The sequence below is a fragment of the Falco peregrinus genome, chromosome 6, assembly GCF_023634155.1.
Source record: "Falco peregrinus isolate bFalPer1 chromosome 6, bFalPer1.pri, whole genome shotgun sequence".
In the NCBI taxonomy this organism is placed as follows: domain Eukaryota; kingdom Metazoa; phylum Chordata; class Aves; order Falconiformes; family Falconidae; genus Falco; species Falco peregrinus.
This window is the reverse complement of record NC_073726.1, coordinates 10,541,315-10,568,695: the sequence shown is the minus strand read 5'-3', so window position 1 is coordinate 10,568,695 and position 27,381 is coordinate 10,541,315. Positions and strand designations below refer to the sequence as shown.

At 39.0% G+C, this 27,381-nt stretch overlaps 1 protein-coding gene across 1 annotated transcript; it reads right to left on the bottom strand.

The window, feature by feature from the left end:
• SLC13A1 (solute carrier family 13 member 1) lies at positions 1-27,381 on the bottom strand. The gene is made up of 15 exons (XM_005242489.3): positions 27,266-27,381; positions 25,405-25,533; positions 24,561-24,697; positions 19,806-19,993; positions 19,160-19,217; positions 19,004-19,070; positions 18,320-18,480; positions 13,678-13,797; positions 12,365-12,463; positions 12,174-12,275; positions 5,853-5,956; positions 4,846-4,955; positions 4,075-4,236; positions 3,011-3,148; positions 1-2,909 (listed from the first exon to the last, which is right to left on the bottom strand). The coding sequence occupies exons 1-15, from the start codon at positions 27,362-27,364 to the stop codon at positions 2,766-2,768; spliced, it is 1,818 nt and encodes a 605-aa protein (XP_005242546.1). The 5' UTR covers positions 27,365-27,381; the 3' UTR covers positions 1-2,765.

The following is a 27,381-nucleotide window of genomic DNA, read 5'->3' as shown; positions in this document are numbered from 1 at the left end:
AAAATAGTTTAGGGAAATTCTGTGGTCTGCATCATGTGAAGGTTCAGACACGATGGGCCTTTCTTATCATATTGTCTACGATCCTATGAACAAGCCAAAAATTAAAGCAAATGAACAGCTGAAAGTCATCCGACACAAACTGAGCTTCAGCTTTTTTTGTAAAAAAAAATTGTAGCACTTACTACAGTTGACAGCTTCTGATGAGTTCTCTTAAATCGTGCAAAATTTTTTCTTCCATGAAGATATGCAACTTGAAGAAAATACAGATATCAAAGCATGATTTCACAGAGCAGTGGACCTCTGCAGACCTCAATGTCATGTTCATGGCTGAGGTTACAACAGCCAGTTCTGTATTGTGAACATCAATAAAACTGTGGGAGAGCTCATAAGCAGTCAACGAATTTCCTCTGGCTGAACAACAGTTGCCACATGATTATGATACTGATGATTCTTTGCAAAGCAGACCAGTGAAGACTGAAAATGTCATGTCCACTGGGAGTGGTGAGTGTAAGGCCACAAAGGGGACTGTCTCCCTTTATCATGTGTCATTAAAAATTTTTTTTTAAAAAGTTTCACACAGGAAAAAATAGATTCCAAATAAGAGGAAGAAAAATTATAGTCTATTCCACTAAAATGAATATATTTGTTCATGTTTTTAAACACAAAACATTTCACCACAAGGACAGTAAAGCACAGGAGAACATTACCCAGGGAAGCTGTGCAGTCTGTGTCTTGGAGATTTTCAAGATGTGATTAGACAAATCCCTGAGCAACCTGGTCTGAATTCAGTGCTAACCTTGCTTTGAGTAAGAGATTGGATGAGAAAGTCTGCTGAGATCTCTTCCACTTGAAATATTCTATGATTCACTGTTGTTTCCACTGCTCTTGAATAATCTGGAAATTACTGACAGAACTGGAAAGGCGATAATTTGGAACTTTAAAGCAAGAGCAGCCTCTTAGTTCGTTCTCCTCTTCGTGCCTGTAGGACCAAAGGCCTATATAAACCATGAGCTCCTTGTCTGGGAAGACACCATATGATGTAATCCAAGATTTATATCTTGGGTTAGTGACTTGCATAAGCATTTTACTCTAGCACCTGATGAATTAGAGGCTTCATTTAGCCAGCTGTTGCATATCTGTAATCGTAATCATTACTATAGGGGATCAGTTAGCATTATTAGCATGTATAGTGGCAGTTCCTAATTGGCCTAGTCATGGACATAACCCTATTTTGCCAAGCACTATATAAAAGATACCCCCCCCCCAAAAAAAAAAAACAAACAACCAAACACAAACAAGAAAAGGGAGGTAGCCATCCTAAAGAGATAGCAGCCTCAGTCAGGCTAAAAAGTGTGATGGCATGTACAGATAGCATTTACTTACATTAAACTATCACCATTAAGATAAAGGGCTTTTGTAATAACTCATTGCAGCTGCATTTGCAACTATTAGCTAACAGAAGCAAACTACATATATAACAATTCTATACACTGTATTCTGGCATTATAGAAATCATGACCGATATCTCTACTCTAAATATGCGCTATCAAAAGTAGGTGTAAACCATCTAATCAAAAAACAAAAGTGCTTTTTTTCTTGTTAGTAAAAATGGATAATTTACACTATCTGTAAACAACCATCTTCACAACCATCACAGAGGTGCCCCAGGGGATGACCCAAGCTAAATAGCTGCAGTTTTGATTCAGTTTACTAACTAAATGCTCTTTACACATTTTCATGGGTCTTCCCCACATGTGATAAGAACAATGCTGTAGTCCTTCATGTGAAAAACATGTAACAACCCTGTAAGATGCCATCACTTGCAGATATCTTTGAATTCCAAACTTCCATTCTCACTACACTGCACTTTGTGTTTACAACACAGTCTAGTAACCTTAAACAGCCATCTGTCCTGTAGAGATCATGAGCCTCCTGATGAAGATGCACCGTAGTCTTGATTGGTGGAATCAGCATCACATCTTCAGCACTCTGTCTTGTGCTTTCATATATCTACTTTTGGCAGAGATGTATGATGGTAATTTAGTCTCCATACACATAGGTTGACTCAGGTCTATCAATACATGTCTATCCAGAAAAATACTAAGTGACAACAATGACTTATTTCAGCGAGGTCCTGGAAGGAGGCAGACTAAACATATGTTTAAGTATGTATTCTTCTTCCAGATTACAAAGTGCTTAACAGATAAAGTGTTATGTAAGTGGTCATGCTGCTCTTCCCCGTTTTCTGTGCATTTTTGACAGGTCTGTAAACTATGTGTTCAAGGCAGTCCCCTGCCTGATCTTTTGTTTGTGATCAACACTGTTTCAAACAGAGTTTGAATCTAAAAAACCAGGAAACTAATATGTTCTTTGAAAAACTCCCAATATCACCGAATAGTCAGAAAATGTATTTGAAATAATAAAATCTAAATCTCATAATTTCACTACCCTGAGAATGGGGGCAAACTGCCAGTGATAATGGCTATGCACATTTATTTTTTCCTTCATAACATGAAGATATAAAAATTCAGACTAGCTGAACTATATTAGAAACTTGATCTAACTTTATGATATTTAGATAGTTTATCACTCTTCCTGATAAAACTCTCAAACTGGATGTCCGGTCTCTGGGACTGTGAAATACGGCATTTATAGTAATATAGTTCCTTATCATTGTGACAAAAAGCATTTAAGAGACTCACCACAAATCAGTGGAAAAGAAAAGAAACAAACCCAATCCTAACCAATCCACAGGATTTTTTTCTTTACAGCCCAGTGTTATTTGTAGCAGAAATGTTTGGTGCCCAACTTGGGTAAGTAAAGAGATCGAATATAGGCACTATCCATGTCATAATGGCAAGCATAACTACAGCGACTCCAACGATGTTAATGCCCAAACCAGCTTTCACCTAAATGAGAGGAAAAAGAAAGCAGAAAGTTTCATCAAGACACTGAAGAAAGTTTTAAAAATGTTAAAAATCCCCTTTAGCGTGTTTTGCTTAAAACTCACCATGTCCATAATAGTTAAGTGACCATATGAAAATACAATAGCATTGGCTGGGTTGGCTACAGGAAGCAGGAACGCGAAGGAAGTACACAGGGTAGCAGGTATCAAAATGAAAAGTGGGTTCACATGAATGGCTTCAGCCTATCGCAGAATAAAAGAGAGAGAACAGCTGTCAAGGGACACCTTTGCCAAATGAAATAGATAAATACAAACTTATTGCATTAACACAAATGATGTGTGAACAGAACTGCCAGTTTAAATAGCGAGAAATAATCTTTTCTGATAATTCATTTTTGAGATTATATCTGGGAAAGCCTCAGAAGAGAAAAGGTGATTCTAATACAGAATAGCTACAGAACTTTAAATTCACACCTGATGTTTTCTAATTGTAGTTGAGTCCATAAAATAAGACTGTTGCAAAGAGTATGCACATTGCACAAGCACTAAAAGCAAAAATACTGCAATAAAGTTTATAAAATTTAATTTGTTTATAATACATAGGAGGGATTCAATGAAGTGAGGACTAAGGTTTCTTGGTAAGAGAGGGCAAGGGCATTAGTGTGTGTATAGGCTGGCTAAGAGGAAAATCTACAGACTAGAAGGTGATCAGTAAGTTCTGAAGAAGAAAGAATTGGGTTTTTTGATAAAGATGATAAGAAAGGACACAATTGAGCTAAGGAGAGAAGAAATGAGAAGTACATATAAAGCACATTATTAGCCCTCTCTTTTCTGACAGCTTGAAAGTTGCAGTGTTAACCATTTTCACTGAAGATGTGATCATGAAGATACATTGAGAGGGCTTCCTTTTCAAGTGCTTCAACTATTCACAAATAGGAATAACAGCATCAACTTCTGAGTGTTGAACTTCTACCTAATTTTACTGAATTTTCAGCATCCCTTGTAAAGGAAGGCCCAAAACCCCCAGGTATCCAATGCACAACACAGCACAGCAAAAAAAAATGCATTAAGTATTTTGTAGAAACTTAAAAACTGCTTCTTTGATCAGCTGTATTATTACATGGATGATAAGAACAGATTCTGATTAAAAACAATTGTGTTATACTCACCAAAGGTGATAGTATGGGCAAAAATATCGTGATGGTAGCTGGATTGCTGGCCACTTCTGTTACTGAAGTGACAATAAGGCATGATATCAGAATAACGAGCCACAAGGGTAATGATCCTAGTGGGGTCAATTTACTTGCTACCCACTCAGAAAGTTTTGAAACCTGCAGAAGAAACATGACAACGTGGTTATGTTTTACTGATCGCTAAAAAGAAAATTTAATAAATGGTATAGGACAGATTACTACCACATGTTTTTAAGCACATCTTTCTAATTCAATGGTGGTTTATAGGAACCCATGCAAACTATATTCCATTTATTTATATTTGTACCTCTGAGACATTTAGAGTAATCATAATCAAAAAAATTTGTAATATGCAAATATCAGGCTTTATAACCAGAGTTTGGGCCCAAATCTGTATGATTTACTGGAGTAGCCAGCAGAGCTCTGCATGGGACATACTTCAGTGACATAGGACGTTAACCCTAAGGCTTTGGATACAGTGTACGTACACAACTCCTACCACCATCAAGTTTAAATTAAATAACAAACAGTAGCCATCATTGTGCATATTCTTTGAAGACAAAGCAAACTCCTTTTTTTGTAACCCTGCTTTCTGAACCTCTTGAATATTTGCCATATTTATCGAGTTCAATATTGATACAGAATAACTTGCTAAAACACAACAATAACTGTGAATTCACTGCATGTCTGATTTGTTCCTGATGTGGGTCATGCTAATTGTTCAGTATCTTCTATAAGTTGCATTACCTCACAGCCGTCTGCCAGGGCAAACCCGCCACCAACAAGAATAGCTATTTCCCAGGGCATGCATGACTGAAATTCCTTCCAAGTAATCAGTGGAGTGTAACCAAAAACAGCTAGAGAAAAAAAAATTAAAAAAAAAAACCCAAACACTAAAACCCCCACCAACATTTAAAAACATATTGGAAAACATCTTGAAACAACCTCTCTAAGTACGTACTTGGGAAATACTCAAAGGCAAAATCTCATCATTGTAACACGAAGAACTCTTTGACATGAACAACCTGTACTTCCTGGGACAGATCTTTCGCTGGTGAAAACTGTCACAGCCTGAAGACAGCAGAGCTGTAACGGTTTCCACTGGTGGACCATTGGCCCCTCTCCCCTCCTTCCCTATGTGGAAGATAGCTACGGGGTAACTGTGAGTTTAATTTACTGAGTAAAACTGCACTATTCAGACAGATTGCTGGGCAAATGCTGTTTTACTTAGACTCATTTAGGTTCTGATATTGCATTCTCCGTGAACCCCCAGATCTCATTGATTTCAGCAGCAGGATTGAATGCATAAAGAGGACAGGCTAGAGGTATACTTTAATCAGGGTAAATTCCATTTTGAAGGGGGGAAAATTTAATGAGAATGGACTCATTCAACATGTTATATTTTATAGAGTATCTTAAATAAGCAGTAACATTTCCAAAAAATAAACCCAACCCTGTCCCATCCAGTCCCATTCAAAGCCCAGTGCCGTCAATGGGAAGGTGGTTTCCATTGGCAGCTGTGGGCTGCACGTAGCAGGTTCCTGCACAGCACCAGCCCCTGCTGCTTACATTGCTTAATTGTTGGCACTGACTTCCAGGCCAGGGATGCTTTACTTCACAGTAGGATATTATCTTGCATTAAGATTGTAACATTAGTACTTAACTACATTCCTGTAACAAGTGCAATAAGTTATATTTATAGTAGTATCTTAGATACCTTATAGTAGTAAAATCCACATCAAAATATACTCAACTGTTTTCTCCATTTGAAGTCCTAGACAATGTTTTTGCTGGAATAATAAAGAACAGGAGGCCTATCACTAAGGCAGTTGTTGAATCTGTAGCATAGCCTTTATACCTAAGGAGAAGTTAACAAGAAAAAAGCCACATAAACATATAGTCAGGCTGAGCAGGGGAAACAGGTGAGGAGAAGGATGGAGCAGCAGAAAGGAGCTGTTATGGACTGACCACAACCCCCCATTCCCCACTGCTGGCCACCACTTGGTGCAGTGGAAAGAGGTAGAGGATTCGGGAATGAAGGAGTGAAGTTAAGAAAGAAAAGGGGTGGGGGAAAGGTTTTTAATTTTTGTCTTTGCTTCTTGCCATCCAACTCTATTCTTAAGTGGCAATTAAATTAAATTACGTTTCCCAAAATCAAGCCTGTTTTGCCTGTGATTGTAACTGTTAAGGCATCTCTCTCTTTATCTCGACTCACGAGCTTTTTGACCTTGTTTTCTGAGTGAGAGAGTGACTGGGTGGATGTCTGGTGGCCAGCCAAGGTCAGTTCACCACCTCTGTAGAAATACTAGATGCAAGCACTCTAAATTTGTAAATAAGCATCTCGAGTAAGCAGGTATTATTTTGTCGCACAGAAATAAACTGGGGGAGGGAAATGTTTGGGAATAGCTCATGCTTAAACAACTGATTTTTCACAGTTCAATGATAAATTTAATAACTTTAATATGCTCTGTAATAGATTCAGTCCAAGAGACCTTAAGAGCACTGTGCATACCCACAAAGGATGATGCTTTTGTAGCTTAAGAGAAGGCAGCAAAGCTTTATTATCATCCTCCTATGGCTGTCACAATTAGGATCGTAGACACAAGGGCCAAGTTTATTGTGGTCATTTCCAGTGCCTGAGAATTTCTTGCACTAGTGTTTCGTGAGGTGATCCAATACCGTTCTAACTTCTACAGAGTAGCCCCAAGATAAGGTAAAGTGTAAAGCTGAGCTCTAAGGCTCTTTTAACACATCCATCCGATTCAGTTAAACACTGTTAGGTGGTGACATATCCCAGCCTGTCTTATTTCAGTCAAGATGGTCACTCAAATTAATAACAATTTTGCTGAAGAAAGTTAAAACTAACATTTCCTAAGCTTTGTTATTATATTTTCTGTAAGTTTCCTGAACCAATATACCAATATATTTGTCCTCTCAGCCTCATGCCATATGCTTTCTGCATATGCAGCTACAGTAGGTCGACATATAACTTCCCAGCAGCTTAAGGTTTTATATTCAACCAGGGCTTTTCTCTGAAAGGGAAAAATCGACTCCCAGTTATATGTTACAAATGTATAATCTGGCATAACCATTTGCTTTAACAACCTTAATATGCATAGCACCCTGACGCCACAAACAGCATTGTTTCAGCTAACACTGTCACGAAATGAAGCTGCAATGGACTTGAAGTCGTACCCGAATATATTGTCTCCTGCTTCCCATTGTCTGCTAGCACAGAAAACACTTTTAAAAACCAGATTATTATTTTGTTAGGGTTTCTTGAGGCAGAGTCTTCTGCCTATATATCACACTTAGCCTAGGACCAGATGCACAGGCTCTAAAGAGCAGAAAATCTTTTCCTCTAGGATACTACCCTGCAGTCTTTAAGACTTGCTAGGAGTTTTGAAGGAAGGCAAGAATTAGATACAGAAACAATTCATGCTGCTGCTTTCTTCTAGGCAGCTGCATCTTCACAGGATGATCGAGGTTGGAAGGGACTTCTGGAGGTCATCTGGCCCAACCCCCCCTGCTGAAGCAGAGTCACCCAGAGCCAGTTGCCCAGGACCTTGTCAAGATGGCTTTTGAATACCTCCAAGAATGGAGACTCCACAACCTCTCTGGGCAATCTGTGACAGTGTTTGGTCACCCTTACAGGTAAAAAGCATTTCCTGATGTTCAGGAGAAACCCCCTACGTTTCTATTTGTGACCATTTCCTCTTGTACTGTCACTGGGCACCACTGAGAAGGGCCTGGCTCTGACCTCTTTGCACACTTCCAAGTATTTGTAGACATTGACAAGATGCCCCTGCAACCTTCCCTTCTGCAGGCTAAACAGTTCCAGCTCACTCAGTCCCTCCTTACAGAAGAGATGTTTCAGTCCCTTAGTCATCTTCATGGCCCTTTGTTGGACTCTCTCCAGTATATCTGTGTCTTGTACTGGGGAGCTCAGAACTGGATGTAGCATTCCCGGTATGGCCTCACCAGTGCTGAGCAGAGGGGAAGAATCGCCTCCCTTGACCTGCTGGCAACACCCCTCCTAACATAGCCGAGGATACCATTTGCTTTCTTGGCAGGAAGGGCATGTTGCTGGCTCACGTTCTGCTTGGTGTCCACCAGGACCCCAGGTCCTTATCCACCAAGCTGCATTCTAACTGGGTGGTTCCCAAGGTGTACTGGTACCTGGGGTTGTTCCTCCCCAGGTGCAGGACTTTGCACTTCACCTTGTTGAACTACAGAGGTGCAAAGTTTTGCTCACAAAAACCAACTTCCTGATGCAAAACACCATTCTCAGAAAACCTGCTTGGGACACGCACAACATCCTAGTGCTAGTCATACTATTATGAAGACACATATGGCACCATTCCAAACAGAAGCTTTTTATAATCATCAAATTTTGAGATAAACTTGTTTGAAAGTCCATTCATTCAAGCTGTAACACAATTGCATCTACAACATCTACCTGCTTATAACACTGCAAATCTCATTGTCCTCTAAGGAAGCAACAAAGCTGGGGATTACGGAGATCTCAAAATTACTCCAACTGAGATCATTGTAGAGAACAGGGCTGTGGGCAAAAGTACATAGTTGCCTTATACTGGAAGTAAGAAAGGAGTAAACTGTGCAGAAAAAAGAAAGATTACACTCGAGAAATAATCTGAGGAAGTGTGAGGGAAGTCCACCTTGCGTATGACAGCTGTAATCAGCTGCAGCCCAGTGCTGAACTTTCTGTTTCTTATGAGGTCCATAAAGTCCTGGCCAAAGGCCAACTTGAAACTCCTTTAATTGAACCTAATACCTACAGCCTGGAATCAGGCCATGACGTGGAAGGAAACTGCTGTACCAGAAACTATGTGTGATCTTGTGCTGTCAACAGACGGGGAGGAAACAGACGTTTTTTACCTTGTGCTGCTCTCTATAGTGTTATACAATATTTATTAAAACATCCTGCTGTCTGCCTCCAGAGAGGGGTAACAAGAGCTCAGAGCAGGACAGTAAAGGAAGGATTAGTCTTTAACAAATTCACAAAATATTCTTAAGTAAAATTGAGGGGTAAAGTCAACGTGTATTTGGAAGGCATCTGACAATGAAGCTTAAAATTGAGTTCTACTAAATACCGATACAGCACAAATATCGATTAAAAATTGGCTGACATTTCAAAAAGTATCCCTTAAAAACTGGGTAGTTATCATCATTAAATACCAATATTTCTGCTGGGATTTTAAAAAAAGTCTGAATTTTAAAGGGGTATTCAGTATCTTGTGAGGATGGACACAAGTGGCTGAGAACACGAACATGGGTGGTGGAAGTGATAGGTATTTTTGTCCTGAAGCAAAACTTAGAGCATTCCATTCGGTTTGTCAAAACAAAGCTTATAGTGTAATGCAGTTAGACCAGATACACATATCCTTAAAGAACCTTTCACAGAAAATTTTTAATCCAGCAGGGAAAGACAAAACCAGGTGGCTGGAAGCTATATTCAGACAGAAAACAAGGTGCAAGGCTGTATTGTTTAGTTTGGCAACAGAGGTGATTATCCACCAGAACAGACAGTCAAGGGAAGTGGTAAATTCTAAAATATGAGGAACCTGTTCTTTGTCACCCTGAAATCAAGCCTTGTTGCTTTCTGGGAATTCATGTTCTAATAAAATAAATCTGCACTGGGCTTAACACAGAGAATTATGTAGTTTTTCTGATCTTCAGCAAGTTAGAATAAATGAACTGATGGTCTTGCCTGGTTTAAGACCCTGGGAGTGGTGTGATTACCACCTAACAGGACCTCCTCACTCGTCCAGGAGGGTCTCAAGGTTACTTATAGCTCTGACATTGCGGCTTTTCATAAGGACAAAGCTCATCCGTGCAGGTGACAGAGCTTCCCTGAGGCTGACTTGGGACAACGGGATAAGATTCTGCAGAAAGTAAGTACTATCAGATTTCTATTAAGAAATCAGACCTCTAAGGGCAGAGAATATTTCCGTACAGTTGTTTGCTGTAACATAAACTTATGGAAGTTTTGCACATGCCTATCAGTACACTTAAATCCAAAACGCTGAACCATTTTGTATGCCCAGGTGTTAGGGAACAAGCATGTGAGAGATGTCAGCTGCAGTTCATGCACTGCTAGAAGCCTCTTGGACACCAAGTGATGAGTGCAACGTAACCATTGATAGAAGCACAGTTCCTGGGTTTTCCGTTCTTTTTCCTGGTTTTTTGTTTTCTTTAAAGATGGCTTACTAATACTCACAGCTGTACCTGTGCTGGCTCCTTGACCCACTCACGTATCTTTGCTGAGAAGTTTTCATTGCTTAGAAAAGTAAAACCCTAATTGCCTGGTTTTATGCCTGTTAATGCCATTGATTAAGAAATGAAAGCTATCTAGACATAGGCAAGGTCTGAATAGTAAGAAATGTTTTCTTTCCCCTTAAAGGTTTTGTTAGGGCATAACACAAGCTTTGTTTCTCTTCAGGTTACCTCACCCAAATTATAACATGATTCAGCCTGATGTGATATGATACGTTCTTGCATTTCTTTCCAGGGAAAACACCAGAGGGCATCCACAAAGTAACATCCCCCGTGCAGAACCTGTAACCACTTATTATATGAATATTCCGCTTTTTCCTGCCAGTGAATAAAATCCTCGGACAGTGGTAACCACACAACTTCAAACAGAAAAATGCAGATCTCTGTACCGATTCATTTGAGCCATAAGTCCCATATTTGAAAGGTTGTAAACAATGTCTGTTTTTCAGTATCAGATGTATCTCGTTAAATGGTGCTTGATGAGCACTGGATGTTAATATGAAGCAGAAAGAGAAGCAAAGCCAGCCTGATTACTTAGCTAGCTGATTGCTTGATTAGGTCAGGACTACAAAACCCCTTCAAGAACATAGTGTTTCATATGATAAAATTATCATCAGCTCTGCTGTTGCTATAAGGAAAAAAAATATTCTTTGGAAATTTTTTTGGTAATTAAAAAGTAAATGATTTTATAATAATCTTGGGTTTTAATACACTTTTAAATGTTATTTTTACACAAAATAATTTGGTTTGCATTTTAAATCTTCAAATGGCCACAATTACTCCTTGTAACATCCTGTACCAGACTTTCTGCCAGAGTACTGTGGAGGCTGTGTGAGTGTACGAATGGTGGGCAAATATTTTAAGAGAAGAGGCATGATGGATGAATGTTCACATGTTGTAAATGACAGACACACAGGAAAAAAAATGGCAAATTACCATCTAAATCCAGCATCAGCCTTTGACCCATCCAGTAATAAATGTTAAATCCAGAAAGACCTAATCAAACACAAGTCCTGCTTATCCATATCTTGCATCTACTTCCCAGTACTCCAGAGTAAAGCTCAGAACTTTAGCACAGAAGAACAGAACTGAAATTACAGTAATACAGGAAGACAACAGGAGATATCACAGTCCTCTAAGTTCTTGCAAGAGCTACTGATTTCTTAGGGGGGAAAAAAAAAAAGTCTAGGTGATCCTGGGGAATGGACTGCAGCAAAAAAAAATGTAATAGTTCCTGAATTGTTCCTGCCTTTCTAGTAGTTAGTTGAACTATGACATTGAGATATGTATGAACAGAGAGTAATTTATAGCATTAATTAGAGCTATCAAAGAAAGGGATGTTGCATACAATTGTGGCTGATACCAAGGGCAGTAGATAAAAAAATTCTAACCAAAAATTTATTCTAGAAATTGCAGATTTGGTAATGTAGCATCAATTGTTATGCATTCTTCCTCACTGGGTCAAGTCTAAAACCTAAGCATAATCCCTTTTAAGAGGCAAATTATTCTATCTTGTAATGGATTGGGCACATTTCAGATATTGCATGTCTATGAAATTGCTGGCATTTACCTATTCTGCATACACTACAAAGGTTTTCAACAACTTCAGCCTGGAATGTTTCTGTAATGTCAAAAGGTGGAGTTTTTGTTGTTGGGTTTTTTTGTTGTTGGTTTTTTTTGTTGTTGGTGTTTTATTGTTTTTAAAAATTGAGAAGAAAAGAAGGTCTGTAGTTATGACATAGTACAGCTCTTGTTGGTGTACCAGAAAGTTTACTTACTTTGGGAAAAGTGAAGACCATCCTGGGATGAAGCCAGGCTCTCTGGTGAACCACAGCAGGGTCATTAGAATGAATAGGACAAGTGTAACAGCTTCTGGGTAGCTACAGCAGAAACAGAATGGGTTATACATTTTCCTGAATCCATAATTGGATTTACTCACTATTGTTTGCAGATTTATAGTTTTACATACCTCATTGGTCCAAGCTTCTTGTACTCCTTCTGAATCACCTGTGCTGATGCCTCTTCTCTAGCTGTTTTCTTCTTGCCACACTTGAACATGTTTTTAAAACTGGAATGTAAATTAGCAATATTAAATGATAAATTAAGTGCATACAGAAAAAAAAAAAAGTCCAACCTTTCCAGTTACCAATAGCACTTTACAAAAGTAAATTTTTCACTTTACAATGCAGTATTGCCCATTTAATTATCACACACCAAACTAAGTATATTGGGATTAATTGACAAAACACAGTGGGAGATTGACAGAGGCAGCAACAAAATGTGTCCTGTTATTGACTACCTCATTTGCCCAAGAAGGATGAAACTTTAATCATGAAAACTAATTGAAACATTCAGACGCATAGCCTGGCTATTTAAAGAAAGTCATCTACAACTTCGCTTTACTTTGTTTTGTAATGAAAAAGTTTCTGTTGCATGAGTAGCCTGCATACTGATCAGCGGACTGTTTGCTATGACTAGGTTTGCATTCTTGGATATGAAACGACCCTTATACTCTTAAATAGAACACTATCGAAACAATCAAGAAAAATGAAACAATAAGCGTTCACATATAGAGTGGTAAGCATGGGATGACTCTAAGTCTGCTTAAGGGTACACAGTCTCACTCTTTATCTCTTGCACCATAAGTAGCCCCATAACTGTGGAAGACTGGTGTCATTGTTATGTCTGCAGATGTTAGTGAACTCATGGAGAACAAGGCTTTGAAGAATCAGCACAAAAGAAATACTGTCCTCTCCAAAACCCTTAAAAGGACAAGCTCTGGAGGGGAACCCACCTCCCATCATACCACCACATATAAATTTGGAAAAGTGGAAGTTTTTTACTTCACATTTACAAATACAATCATCCAGTTTATTAACACAGATATTGCTCAGGTATTCAAGCCAATCCCTGACTCCAGTGAATGGCAACATCCTGACTATAAATCTTCTGGTCTTAGACTAAAATGTATAAAAAAAAATATCAGTATTCTGTCTTGCACACATGCACTGTTTAATGATGATGTGTGTATGTTCTAAAGGAATGGGTACCACCATTTGTGATACAGAATTTTCACATTGGGTTGAACAGGCAAGAGTCCTCACTTCAGAAAATTCTTGTCCCATCCAAAGACTCAGCCTAAATCAGAATCTATGATGCAAAAATCACTGTTGCGGCATTATCTTCCTATCAAGCCTGTTAAGCTTAGATGCAATGTTTACTCCTGCTACAAGGTATCTCTTATATCATCAACCTTTAGTTTTATTGATTACTTTTACTTACTCAAACCCAAGGAAAAGCCACTGGAGCCAGACCCAGGAGAGCAGCAGAATAATAACTGTGATGGGGATGGAAAGGATAAACCAGGATCCAAAATTGATGCACTGGCAAGCTGGGTAACGTCTGGATGAAAGTAAAAAACTGTTCAGCTGAGTTTTGCAAAGGAATAAAGACTTGTGAGAAGTGCCAGAAAACCCTGCTGCAAGAGAGTTCTCCTAGCTGGCAGCTGACTTCAGCACGAGGTAGCCTCTGGCATCCTCTCCCTCCCACCCTGCTCCTGATCACAACCACTGCAGGAACTAGCAGTGCCAGTTATTTGAGCACTAGATCAGCAACAGCTGTGGGGACCTGACACCTATCCAGGTGTGTCTAACCTGAGTTCAGTAGGCAAGGAAAGGCCACTCACAGTGTTACGGGCCACTAGGACCACAAAGAAACAGAACTTGAAGAAAAGCAGTTCTTTGAGAGGAGACTTTAGCACAAGAAAATATACTCAAATGAACAAGCTCCAATGAATGTAACAGACAACAGTGGAGACAACATTGAGACGAATATTGTTTAAGGTTCCACAAGGGATTCAAAACCGATTTAAACCCAAATTATTATTACTAAATTCCAGGAAAGGTAGGAATGTTCATTTGTTAGGTGGCTTTTCTCTCCAGTCACCTTGTCTCTTTGAGGCTCTCTTAATCTACTGTTTATGGATATGGGCCATTCAATCAGAGCTCGCCCTGCCATATGCATTTTAAAAAAGGGAAAAATGGGCTTTGGTTCTCTGAAAGAAATCAGTTTACTGTTGAATGAAATAGATGCCAGATAGGCAAATCGCCCATGTAAATGAATCCTGTTTTCCAATTTACTTTATCAACAGAAGTTGTTACTCTGATTTTGAGCTTCTCCACCTCTACTGAGAGAGCTTTTAATGCTAAAAGTGAGAAAATTCTAGTCTCCTTGAACAGCCTTCCTCATCAATGCAAAAATCAGAAGGGAAATCACAGTGTCCAGACAGAGGCAGTAGCAACTATTTCCAACTACTAGCTAATCTTTTGTATTTCAGACCTTGCTACGAGAAAAGGAATTCAGATGGTCACGTAGGTGTTTGAGGCAATAAATGCTTATTATAAACACTCTCTCAAGTATGGTGCAAATTTTAGGATTGATCTATATTTATTATTATGCTTACATATATTGCAATTAAAGTGCCAACAGGGACTCCTACCTATTTCTTGAGGTGATGCTCTAAATTGCAACCGTACATAGTGATGAGACAGTGACACTGGAACAAGAAAAAGCATTGTGCTATTACATATAATTTAATGATTCTGTGGCTATTTACCTTTTCTTACATGATTAGCCACATCAATTTTTGAACGTATGAATTGCAAGATAGGAAAAACTGACATCAGCATAGCAATGATTTAATGTTTCATCACTTGTAAAGTGTTTATGATCTTTCCTGAATTACGTGTGACAATTCCTCACTAAGCAGCAAAACAAGCTCTTGAAAACTTTATGTTAAAGAGTCAATTCAGTTATATAATATACTGTGGTCAGGTTTCACAGTAAGTTTGTACAGGGCTGAATGTATATGTAAGTATTTCTAGTAATCCAAATATTAAAGTTAGGTATTCTTCATCTCCAGAGCAAATATTCCTCAGGTAGACTGGATGATCAATTTCAATGATTTTAAAAATGACCTGTTATATAGCATGGGTTGGATTATCTGTTATTGTTGGTTTATTTACTACAGGTCTTGCCTGAGGCAAGGATGGACAGGACACACTGAACTATTTCCTAGACCCATTTCCAATGGAAAATGAAAAAAGTGTGATTGATTTTAATAATCCTCATTTTACAGTGATTTAGTGCCGATAACAATAAACCCTTCCTAGGCAAACACCACAAATGGCAACAAATTTGGTTCATAGAACAAATCCAGATAAAATTATTCCTTTTATGACTTTTATAAGATCACCTAGGTTGGAAATAGTGTAATGTTGGCAAAGTTTGATTCTCCATGTTGGAAGGACAAAGTCAGTTACCAGAATAGGATTCAGGAAATTGAGTAACCTGTCAGTGAGTCAGACTAGAGAACCAAAGGTTTGATTGTAGGATTTACTCTTCCACAAACATAGGAGAACTCAGTTTTGTCCCTGACACAATGTTATGTGGTAACCATTTCTCTCTCTAACGTCTCCACAGCCTTCCCCACACCCTGGGGTGCAGATGCCTGCACTCCTAGGATCCACAGCCCTGCTCTGCTACGGCCCAGCTGTGAAACTTGGCTTGCAGGGCTGAAGAAACTGCTTTGTGTGGGAAAAAGCTGTGGGAAAGTTTCTACAGCAAGCTGGGCAAGATTAGAGAGGTAAAACTGCAGTAGTGAGATAACTGACATGGGGATTTGCAGCAGCATGCAGGATTCAAGAGGAAAAACAACAATACAGAAAGAGAGAAAATGCTAAAGGCAAAAACATGTAGTCAGAAGAAAGAGACCCAGCATCAATGAGGATCTGTTCCAGGGAGCATCGAGGACCAGCCCATCTCATCCTCACTGATACCTCACTAGCCAGTAAAGGCTTCTCAGTATTTTATGGGCAGTGGTGAGCAGACCAGTGCTCATCCTACTAGCTGGTTACACAACTTCTCGGTGTGTTAGCCAATACCTTTTACTTTCTTTGTTTTCCTTTTTTTTTTCCTAGTTGGATATATTCTAGATGCTATACTGTAGCTTCTCTTTGCATACAATTAAAGAATGAATAGACTGACCCTGAGAGGCTCAGTAACAAATCTGTCTTGAAAAGGAGCCCTGATGGAAGCTGGTCTCACTGGCAGGCGTGCTTAGCATTGCACCAGCGTTGCCACTGTTTCCTTCTGCCCCGTGGAACACAGCATAATTGCATGTCCTAAATCAACAGCAGGCTGAGGGATCCCGGCAGCACACAGGCTCCAGGGCTAACACAGATACACTGGCTTCCTCTTCATGTGACAAACGAAAAGGAGGGAAGTAGAGAACATAAACTCTAATTCCAAATTCTTTAATGCTGAAATAGGGAAGATATGAAAAATATGGCATTTCATAGCACCATTTTAAGTGTTTTGCCACTGAGTGGGAAACCCAGGAATATGCTCTATGTACAGCTCTTTTGCTGAATTATTTTACTTCAGATGCTTATGATACGTGAAGTTAGACAGCAAATGTGTCCAAGCCATGCTAAGAGGTCACTTCCCACCTCAGACAGGGCATAAATACAAACAAAGCCTCTAAGGAGAAGGGGAGGAAGACAGTAAAGATAAAAATATTTACACAGTTAGGTGGTAGATTCATCTTAAGTTATGGATTAGGAGCAGTGGTTACATAAAGGTTAAACAAAATCCTGGTGGGAAATATAACTGGATTATGCATGCAGTACTCCATGTACAGCACATGCTCCTAGCAGAGGGTGAAGGCACAGGGAGAAAACAACACCCTGCTTACACATTCTTGAAGAGATTGTTAACAACTAAGACAAACTGAAAAAGCAGCTGCAAGCCAATTTTCTTCAGGTTTCCTACAACTTCAGTGAAATGAACAAGAGCAGTTCTTACCCCTAGTAATCAATCTTGGATTCTTCCAGGCACCTGAGTGTGAAGCCTGCTTGAACCAGAAGTGTTTATGTGTCTAAAAGCTGAAGCCTGAAGGGCTTATAATGCCATAGGCTGCCCTTCTTTGGCCCCAATAACAGGCATTCTTATAATTTGCATATGGTTTGCATTGTTGCTATTCCCTTAGCACGTGCTGTACCACTTCAGTTCTCTTTCAGCAGCATGCTGAAGTCAAATTTCATCCATTCATGGAACACAGGTTGGAAGAAAATCTACTAATAACAGTTTTTTCACCATTTTGTCATGTGTGGTACAGAATAGTGGACAGAGGGTAATAAAAGGATTGTGTTCTGTTTTAAATTAGAGTAGGAATATTTCTAGCAATGAGCAGTTTGCAGAAGAAAAAAAAAAGTTCAGCAAGACCTATTGGTTTTTCAAAAGGTTTGGAATGAAAACTGCCAGTTTTCTTTTCAAAGTAGTTCTACTTAGGAAAGAAAAGGAATATTAATGAATGGTTTTAATAACCTCAAAACAAAATGTTTCACTGAATGCAAAGTTTCAGGCTGGTTTGAAATTAATTGCTTTCTCTTTGGATAATGGACCTAGATTCCTCATTTCAACAATACACTAGGCACAGCCTCCTGGAAGTCTCCTGATGCTCTTTGCTAAGCAGACCTGAACTTAGCTCCTGCTGTACTTAGAAATGAGTAACAGTCCTTTAAGGCCAGATAATGTCTGTCATATTCCTGCTAAGTAGTGTCTTGCTCCTCAGATAAACCCACCTTTTTCCATGCAGCTATTCAAAGACTAAAGTACTACTTAACTGAAGAATGGTCATCTTGTTGCATGTATTGGGTGATCGCTTATTTCCCAGTGTAAAGTAAATACAATAATGCAATTTCATTTTATCTCTTTAACAAAAAGTAAAAAGTAATATAATAAAATAATATCAAACCAAAGGGTAAGGTTTCTAATGGATTTTAGAGGAGCCATGTAAGCTCAAGAAAGAACAGTTAAAATTCTGGATTAAGAAGAATACACATAATTTAGTACAGTCTCTTACGTGTTGAAGTGCTCAGCAAAGATCAGATTAGTCGATGTTCCTGTGATTGTGGTCAGTCCTCCAATGGTAGCAGAATAAGCAACACATAAGCACATCACTTTGAAAATCCCACTGTATTTGTCCTTTTTGCTTTTTCTCCCTGTTTCAGTAGGCGGTAGGTTCTGCTTAAAGAGAATATACACCAATTAATATATAGGAAGGGCTCATCATTAAGGGCAAAAATAGGATTGAAGGATGTCCCAGAAGAGCCAGACAATTTGCTGGCAGTATAGCTGTACACAGCATGGTTTGGTTTGCTGTCACAGTGGTACCACAATTGTTCATGCAAAGAAAAAGGAAGGAAGGTCAAATCCTGAAGACCTTTGCCTGAGCTGTCTCAGTCTTTAAGTAAGAACTTCCATTACATATGCTGATATATATACACACCTGATATACAGAGTTTGTACTCTGGTGACGTTGCTTTAACTTGTGTAAAATACACTGGGAGCACAAAACCACTAATGAAATAACTACATAAGCAAACTATATGTATTTGTGGATCTACGCATGTATCTCATTCCCATGAAACTAACTTCACTGCTGGCTGTGCCATGTTAGGTGTTACAATAGAAGTGAGATTTAAGTTAAAACTAAGGTACACATATTAGCCGCATAACAAAAAGGCACCTTAAGTACCTTAAGTACCTGTTTCTTTTCTTTTTCATTTTCCTTTTCAATTGTGCACACAGTACTACCCACATCATTGTCATATCTGGAAAAACAAAGGCAGGTATTGTAATAAACGGATATACTATTCAGATGAATTCTTGGAAGAGAATTTAGTAAATGAATAACTATTACCCATTAACTTGTTTTTCTTTCTTTTTCCAGTCACTGCTTTCACATTCTGCTATATTTTCTGTAAGACATGGATGCAAAGACAGATAAGTATTTAAGGGAGCTAAACTGGAAAGGCTCCATCAGCATGTCCCATCCCATGCAATCACTTCACATCATCCCATGAATACATTTGCAAGTGCCAAACTTAAAAGCAGCCAAGCTGTGGCCTACTCCTTTGTGACTTCTATTCCCCAGAGTCTGAAACTTCTAATAAGGAGCAAACTTACTCATTTACAGTCCAACTTTGTACATAACCAGTTCAGATTAATTTGTTCTCCCAGTGTTACCCTAGAGCTCTTTTCTTTTGCCAGCGTTAAACGCCAATGTATTTATAGCCTGTAGCCATATTTCATTTCAGACGTTTTATTAAGCTGAACAAGCCACCCTCTTTTCTCTTCTCCCCTCCTCTCATTACAACTCCCATATTCTGCACCTGTTCATCTTTAATTAATCTCTGTGAACATGAGAGACCTCACGTGCAGTAATCCAAGAGAAGTCTTATAATGAAGCATGTAATGATGCTAGCACTTCCCTAGCCACTCAGCTTTATGCAGTGTTTACTTCTCTGCAGAGCGAGAATGGGCAAAGACAAAAACTCCATGCCTACCGTCCAGCTCCAGTGCCAGGTTGATGGAGCCGTTAGAGCAAGACATCTCCAGCACATCAGCTTCTGTTTCAGCTCTGATGATCTGCTGAGCAACAGCCTCTACAATTGGCATCACCATGGCAGCAGCAGAGGTGTTGCTGAGCCACATTGACAAGAAGGCACAGCTAACCATGAAACCCAGCATAAGCCTGGAACAGGGGAGAAGAGTCTGTGGCTGCTACAGCAACACCTCCTATCACCACTTTATTGAATATAAATGGAAAGTATTTTCAACAGAAAGCTTGAATGTAGGAAACTCTGAAAATTTAAAACTTGTGATTGACTTGTTTATGAATTAAAATTATCTTGATCAAAGACATTGAAATTATTGTATTTTAGAGTTAAAGGATCAACTATATTACAAATTAAAACAGAAGCAATAATGTCTATTTACAGAATGAATCATCTTTGAAGAAAGAGCACCATGCATGTCACAAGTTCAAAAATATACCGTTAGTGTTGTTAATCCCATATTGTGCAAGATAGGTCAAACCCTTGGACTTAGTCTGTAAATCCTGTAGATACCAGTCCAAGTGTTATAGGAATAAAAATTCAGGAAATGGTACATAACTTTGTTCTGAATCATAGCACCAAGACAGGAGTAGGGATTATTTGTGTTTCAACAAACATCTTATTTGAAATTAAATGGGAAAGTGAAGGTCATTACAGTGTCTTAGTCTGGTCTTGGCACAGTTTATGCTAAATCTAATACAAAGCACAGAATCACAGACTGATCGGGGTTGGAAGGGACCTCTGGAGATCATCTAGTCCAACCCCCTGCTAAAGCAGCTTCACCTACAGCAGGTGGCACAGAGACACGTCCAGGTGGGCTTTGAATGTCTCCAGAGAAGGAGACTCCACAGCCTCTCTGGGCAGCCTGTCCCAGTGCTCTGTCACCCTCAAGGTGAAGAAGTCCTTCCTCATATTCAGGTAGAACTTCTTGTGTTGCAGTTTGTGCCTGCTGCCTCTTGTCCTGTCATTGGGAATCACTGAAAAGAGTGAAAAGAGCCCCATCCTCTTGACACTCATCTTAAAATATTTATATTCATTGACAAGATCCCCTCTCAGCCTTCTCTTCCCCAGGCTACACAGGCCCAGCTCCCTCAGCCTTCCCTCACAGGGGAGATGCTCCAGTCCTCTCATCATCCTTGTAGCCCTCCGCTGGGCCCTCTCCAGTAGTTCCCTGTCTCCCTTGAACTGGGGAGCCCAGCACTGGACACAGCGCTCCAGATGCAGCCTCTCCAGGGCAGAGTAGAAGGGATCACCTCCCTTGACCTGATGGCCATGCTCCTCCTAATGCCCCCCAGGATCTCATTGGCCTTCTTGGCCACCAGGGCACACTGCTGGCTCATGGCTAACTCTTGCAGTTCCTGATTGCACTAGTTCAACGCACTGAAATGCATCAGTGACTGGAGTCATTCTAGTTTTACACAACAAAACACAAATATTCCATGTCCTATCTGGTGAAGCTGGAAAGTAAACTTAGAATACAGGCCACGTCATCATTTTAATGCATCTTTTGCAGTTGTAAATGAGAGTAGTCCTCTTGATGTCCTGTCCCAAGGTGTTGGCGGTATCATTAAAGACCTGCCATGCATCACCACAGTAAGAGAACAACTGTGAGTGGTGGGACTGTGGTGCAGGATTTTCTGAGAAGTCATTTGTGCAATTTATAACAGTCATTGCCTAGTCTTGACCAAAAGCTTCACAAAAACTGGAAGGATTACTCAACACATTAAGACTAGATTTGATACAAAAATAATGTAAGTCATATTATATAACATAAAAATGCCATTCAAAATGTCTCTCCTGTTCTTTCATTTCAGCTAATAGCAATAACATTTCAAACTTTATTTTTTCTCAGTCAGGGCACCTTGTCATTTCTCTGTGCACTTTTAATTGCATAATGATGAAATGATCTGCAGACCTGCGAGTGGTGGACCTGATTCGACACCAATTTTCATCAGTAGAATAAAATCCATTAAATTTATGCATTTTTTTATTAGGTCCTCAGATGGAAATTGGGAAAACCTGGGTTTTCAGGAGAAATTTTTATGTAGAGAATACTGCTCAGGCTAAGCACACTGAATATGAATGTTCAAATTGTAGAGAAATATAATTTTAGTACTTGCAAGAGGATTTTAAACCAAAGCAACTTAAGATATTCACTACCATCTTTCAAAATTGTTCATCATAAATTTCCAGTATTTGATGGACTGATGGTCAGGTGACCATTTAGTACAGTGTAGTATATTCTGATAAGTGACTTTAAAATTTATTGTAAAATAATAAAATATATCCTAACCTGTTCAGCCCGTTTTTCTGCATTATTCTCCCTGTGCTGTTAAAAAATATTCTGCATGGAACCTTGGATGATAACTTCATTTACATTCAACCATAAAATCACTCTTTGCTACGTAATGCACAGTCGATGTTTTATTACCCGTTCTAGTCCTTGCAGGCTGCGTAGACGTATTCAGCTTTCCTTGCTAGTCTGCACACCAGATGACATAACTGAAATGATGGGAGGCCTTTTGGGATTCATGGAATCATAGAATCATTTAGGTTGGAAAAGACCTTTAAGGTCATTGAGTCCAACCGTTAACCCAGTACTGCCAAATCCACTACTAAACCATGTCCCTAAGTGCCACATCTACACGTCTTTTAAACACCTCCAGGGATGGTGATTCCACCACTTCCCTGGGCAGCCTGTTCCAATGCTTCAACACCCTTTCAGTGAAGAAATTTTTCCTAATATCCAATCTAAACCTCCTCTGACACAACTTAAGGTTGTTTCCTCTTGTCCTATCACTTGTTACCTGGGAGAAGAGACCGACCCCCACCTGCCTGCAGCCTCCTGTCAGGCAGCTGTAGGGAGTGATAAGGTCCCCCTGAGCCTCCTTTTCTCCAGGCTAAACACCCCCAGTTCCCTCAGCTGCTTCTCCAGACCCTTCACCAACTTTGTTGCTCTTCTTTGGACACCTCCAGCACCTCAACGTCCTTCTTGTAGTGAGGGCCCCCAAACTGAACACAGTATGTGGGGTGTGGTGTCACCAGTGCCGAGTACAAAGGAGCAAATGCTGTCCTAGTCCTTCCGCCCATGCTACTTCTGATACAAGCCAGTTTCTCCAGAAGAACGCTGAATGCAAAATCCAGAAGACTCCTGCTATTCTACTTCCAGTGCTGCATCCCCCATGACTTCTAATGTAGAAACCTCAGGCCGTGATATCTCTATCTTTGGCTGGATGAGGCTCCAGCATGCACAGGCTGGCCGGGGACTCCTGCTAGTGGAGGAGGAGGAGGGCTATGCACTGAGAGCAGCATGCATCACTGTGCAGTGGGCACAGCTAAGGAGCAGCAGATGCTGAGAGGTGGGAGGATCCTTTCCTTCACAGATCATCTTATCATAATCTTATCATCCTTTTGTCATAATCAGGAAACATGGTAGAGATGAGATAGTTATGAGGGGTACTGCTTCCTCAGGGTTACAAAGCTGTCTGTGGAGTTGCTCTAGGTATCCTCAGCAGCTGGCTGCAGGTTTCTGTGTCCACAGCAAGTTCCCCAACAGTGTTCAGCTTAGCGCAGCATGCCATCCACTTGTGTTGTCCCTTTCAAGGTTTCAGCCAAAAGGTGAGGATTTAGGAGTAATCAAGAAAAGAGAAGTTGAAATAACGAAAACCACATAGCTCAAGAATACAGCTAAAGATAACGGAAGGCTGTTGAACAAGAATATAAGGAGCATTTTGTCAAAAAAAAAAAAAAAGGAAAAAGCTACCAGCTATCAAAAGATGCAGAAAAAATAAAAATATATGTGGTGTTTAATATTAGGACAGACAAATCACTGCAGAATAGAAATACTCCAGCGTTTCCATGATCATCTAAGAGGCATCTAATTGTTTAGACCTGGGGTTTATATTTTTCTGACTTTTTACTTCCTGTCACTGCTTCCTGGCAAAAGGTCATAAGCATCATGTATTCTGGGAAGCCAGGCTCACTCTACAGATCTTATCTGCAGCCTCACCAGTGTGCTGACAGATGACTCTGTTGGCCTAAAACTTTTCTGCAAGATTTTAAAGCAAGAAAAGAGAAGATTTTTCACTTCATAAGATGTACGCTGATACTGAATAAGTACAGAGTGTGTGATTTCATCTCCCTCATCACCTCATCCAGCTGGGGAAATTCCTACTCTGATATTTTCTTTATATGTAGACAAAGAAAAAGACATAAATAAAGATGTGCTTACTGTGTTTTCCCTCCTGCACCACATTTTTAGTTTTATGACTTTTATTTCCTCAATGTACATTTTAACTCTTGTATTTTTGTGAACCATCCAGAATTTTGCAAACAGTATTGAAATACAAATTAATAAGAAGCGTAGCACAGATTTTCAGTTGTAGGCATCAGATATGTAACGTACTAACCACCCTTAAGAAACAGGACTCTTACATTATCCACAAATTCATCAGTTTTTTGTTTTGTTTTGGGGTTGGTTTTTTTTCTGAAGGTTCCTTATTATGAACAGGATCACTGCAGGGAACTTTGAATTAGGATTTCAACAAAAAATAAAGTGTCACCTACAAATCAATCATATAATTTCAAATATCTACTTTGAGTAGAAAAGGCTGGATTTCTACTACAGAAAAAGCAGCAGGCATTTCTGGAATACATAGCTTTCCACAAGTATTAATGTTCTTCAAGACATTGTTTAGCACATACCATGCAGGGTTGACACCCACCAGCATCACCATTCTTAAAGCCACTCTTTTGTGGAAATTCCATTTTTCTATTGATGTTGCCAAACAAATTACTCCAATAAGCAGCAGATGAAAGTCTTTAAAATAAGCAGATGCCACCTGAAATAAAAACAAACCCCATTTTTTTAATGAAATGGTGACTTTCTATTAGTATTTTGTATTATTATTTTAATGAAAATAAATCATTAAGGGTATATATTGACATAAATACCAAGAAAAGTTTTTGGCTTAAATTTAGCCTGTTAATTTCATTTAACGAATGATACAAGAGTAACTGCACTAAAGTGCACAGTGTTAAAACAAAATGAAAAAGAAGGCTTAGGATATGAACAAGCTAAGATCATCAGTCACATCTCACATCCAAACTAAATCATCAGTGAAATGCCGATTTTGTTAATTTAGTCATCTATCCAACAGAAGAAAGAACACAGTTTTAAACACAGACTTGGAGTATGATCATCTGTGGTGTCTCCTCTTTGATATGAAGATACGTGCTCAGCATTTTGCATTTTACGCATGGGGTCTTTAGTGTGTCATCTCACTTCTGTAACCTTAAGGATATTTTATATCTATCTAGCATTTTTCCATTGACTGGCATCTAAGCAGTGAATCACAATCTAGAAAAAAATATTAAATAAAAATCAACAAATTCTGAGGTCAAAGCATGTAAACAAGCCTTGAGGAAGCTTGCTGTGATTGGCTCTCAGCAAATCCATGGATTCCCTATCAGGTTTCAGCATTATATGGTTCTTTGCAGATTTTGTCATTGAAATCCACAATATGATAGAGAGGGAAAAAAGGTTTACCTGCTTGGATTCCATTATACCGAACAATGGGAACATAAAGGCAGGGAGCAGAGCTGAAACAGCAAGTGGCAAAGCTTCTGTGAGCCAAAAGATGGCAACTATAAACAATGTGTATGCACATTCTGCTTCCTAGAATACAAAAGACACCAACAGAAATATGAGTGGATCATCCAGGAAAAAAAATCACAACTGCAAAAAAATCCAGCTATGTCAGTAGAGAGATTCCCCCCACCTGGAACAAGTATGAGTCAAGGGACCTGAATTTAGGGTGCTTGTTGCCTCCTATTGATAACCCTGCTGAGTATGAAACATAGTCTGTAAAATAAAGATTTTTTCCTAAGAAACAGTAAAATTATTTAAATTCTATGACTTATGAAAAGTGGAAAAAAGTCAGCTGCTTTTCCCTTCAAACGTAATTAATTATATAGGTCATTCTGTGCCATTCTCAGATGAAGAATTAACATAAATCACGAATGGTCTGCAGCTGCAAGCAAATCTTCAAACCTCTAGGAGTACTTGCAGTCAATAATAGGTCACATTTTGTCTCTCCTGTAATCAATGAAGTTTTGTCATCAGCATCAATAAGGCAGGGATAACATCTAATATTAAAAGCATAGTGCAAGACTGACAAGAAACATGTTCGCTTTTAAGACTTGTAATTTTAGTGAGTGTCTTTTATTCGAACTCCTGTGAAACAGGATTTTTTCTTTTTTTTTTAATTTTTTATTTATATTTCTGCTCTTGAGGAAAATGGTTTAGAACTTTTAATGCCACTGGTTAAGGCACAGAACTACTCAGCAGCAGCAGAGATGGTTTGCATTTGGAAAGGAATAACTTAATGAAAAGGATCTGGGAACCTCTGACTGGAAAACAACATTAAATCCAAGTCAGTCAGTTACGGTTAGCATTTAATTTGAGGGGGAATCTTGTGTTATGTATGAAACAATTTGACAGTATCAATTAATTTATCACCTAGCAAATGTTCGTCTTACTTAAGTCCTATGTCATTAAGAATTTCTCAAGAATTTTCTCTCAGAGAGGAAACTGAAATATTGAAACTGTGATGTGAGACAAGAATGAAGCCGGTTGTTCTGTAACCATTACCTTTCTGTGGTGCAAAGACTTCTGAACTGGACTTTTGTGTGTTGTTACATGTGATATGTATAACACATGTGTGATAACACATCACATGAGAATTCCATTTCATTCCACTGGCATCAAAGCTGTACCAAATAGAATCACTAATAACATTTTTAGATAGCTGTTTCATCAGCCTGGATTTATCACGAGTTATTGAATGCTAGAAGAATTTATTTCAAGTAAAATAAAACTAAGGTGTCCTGCCATAACTTTTGCTTTATTTAGGAATGAGAGGGAATTTCTAATATCAGATTCCAGTCATTTGCTATCAGAAAACACAATATATGATGAACTTAATAAAACCCATCATCAAATACAAAGGTAATTGCAAGTGTCTTCCCGACAATTTATCTCCATTGTCAATCATACAGAGCTGTTTAAAAGTGGCTAGAATGTAATAATAAGGACAGGATTTTGAAGGTAGTCTAGATGATGTTAAATGAGAAAAAAAACCAAAACATTTTCTGAACAAGAAAACAAATATATAATTTGGAACTTCATGTAACCAGCACAGAATCATACATTAAAGCTGTTGTTTTCTCTACATTTCTATGTAAATACAGTGAGCTGACCACAACAACAAAAAAAAATCCCAATTCAAACATCATGAAGTCATTCAAGGTCCCTTCCAACCCAAACCATTCTGATTCTGAAAAGATCTGGGAACCGCAGGTTTAACATACAAATGCAAAATAATTACCTCTCAAAGTAGGTCACTTACTTTGGTTTTGATGATAAGTGGAAGTGGAAGTAAAAGCAGTGGGGTGAGAACAATGAGCAGGAACCTTCGGTAAGCCAGGAGGTAGCTAAGAATCTTCATGGTTGATGACTGGTAGA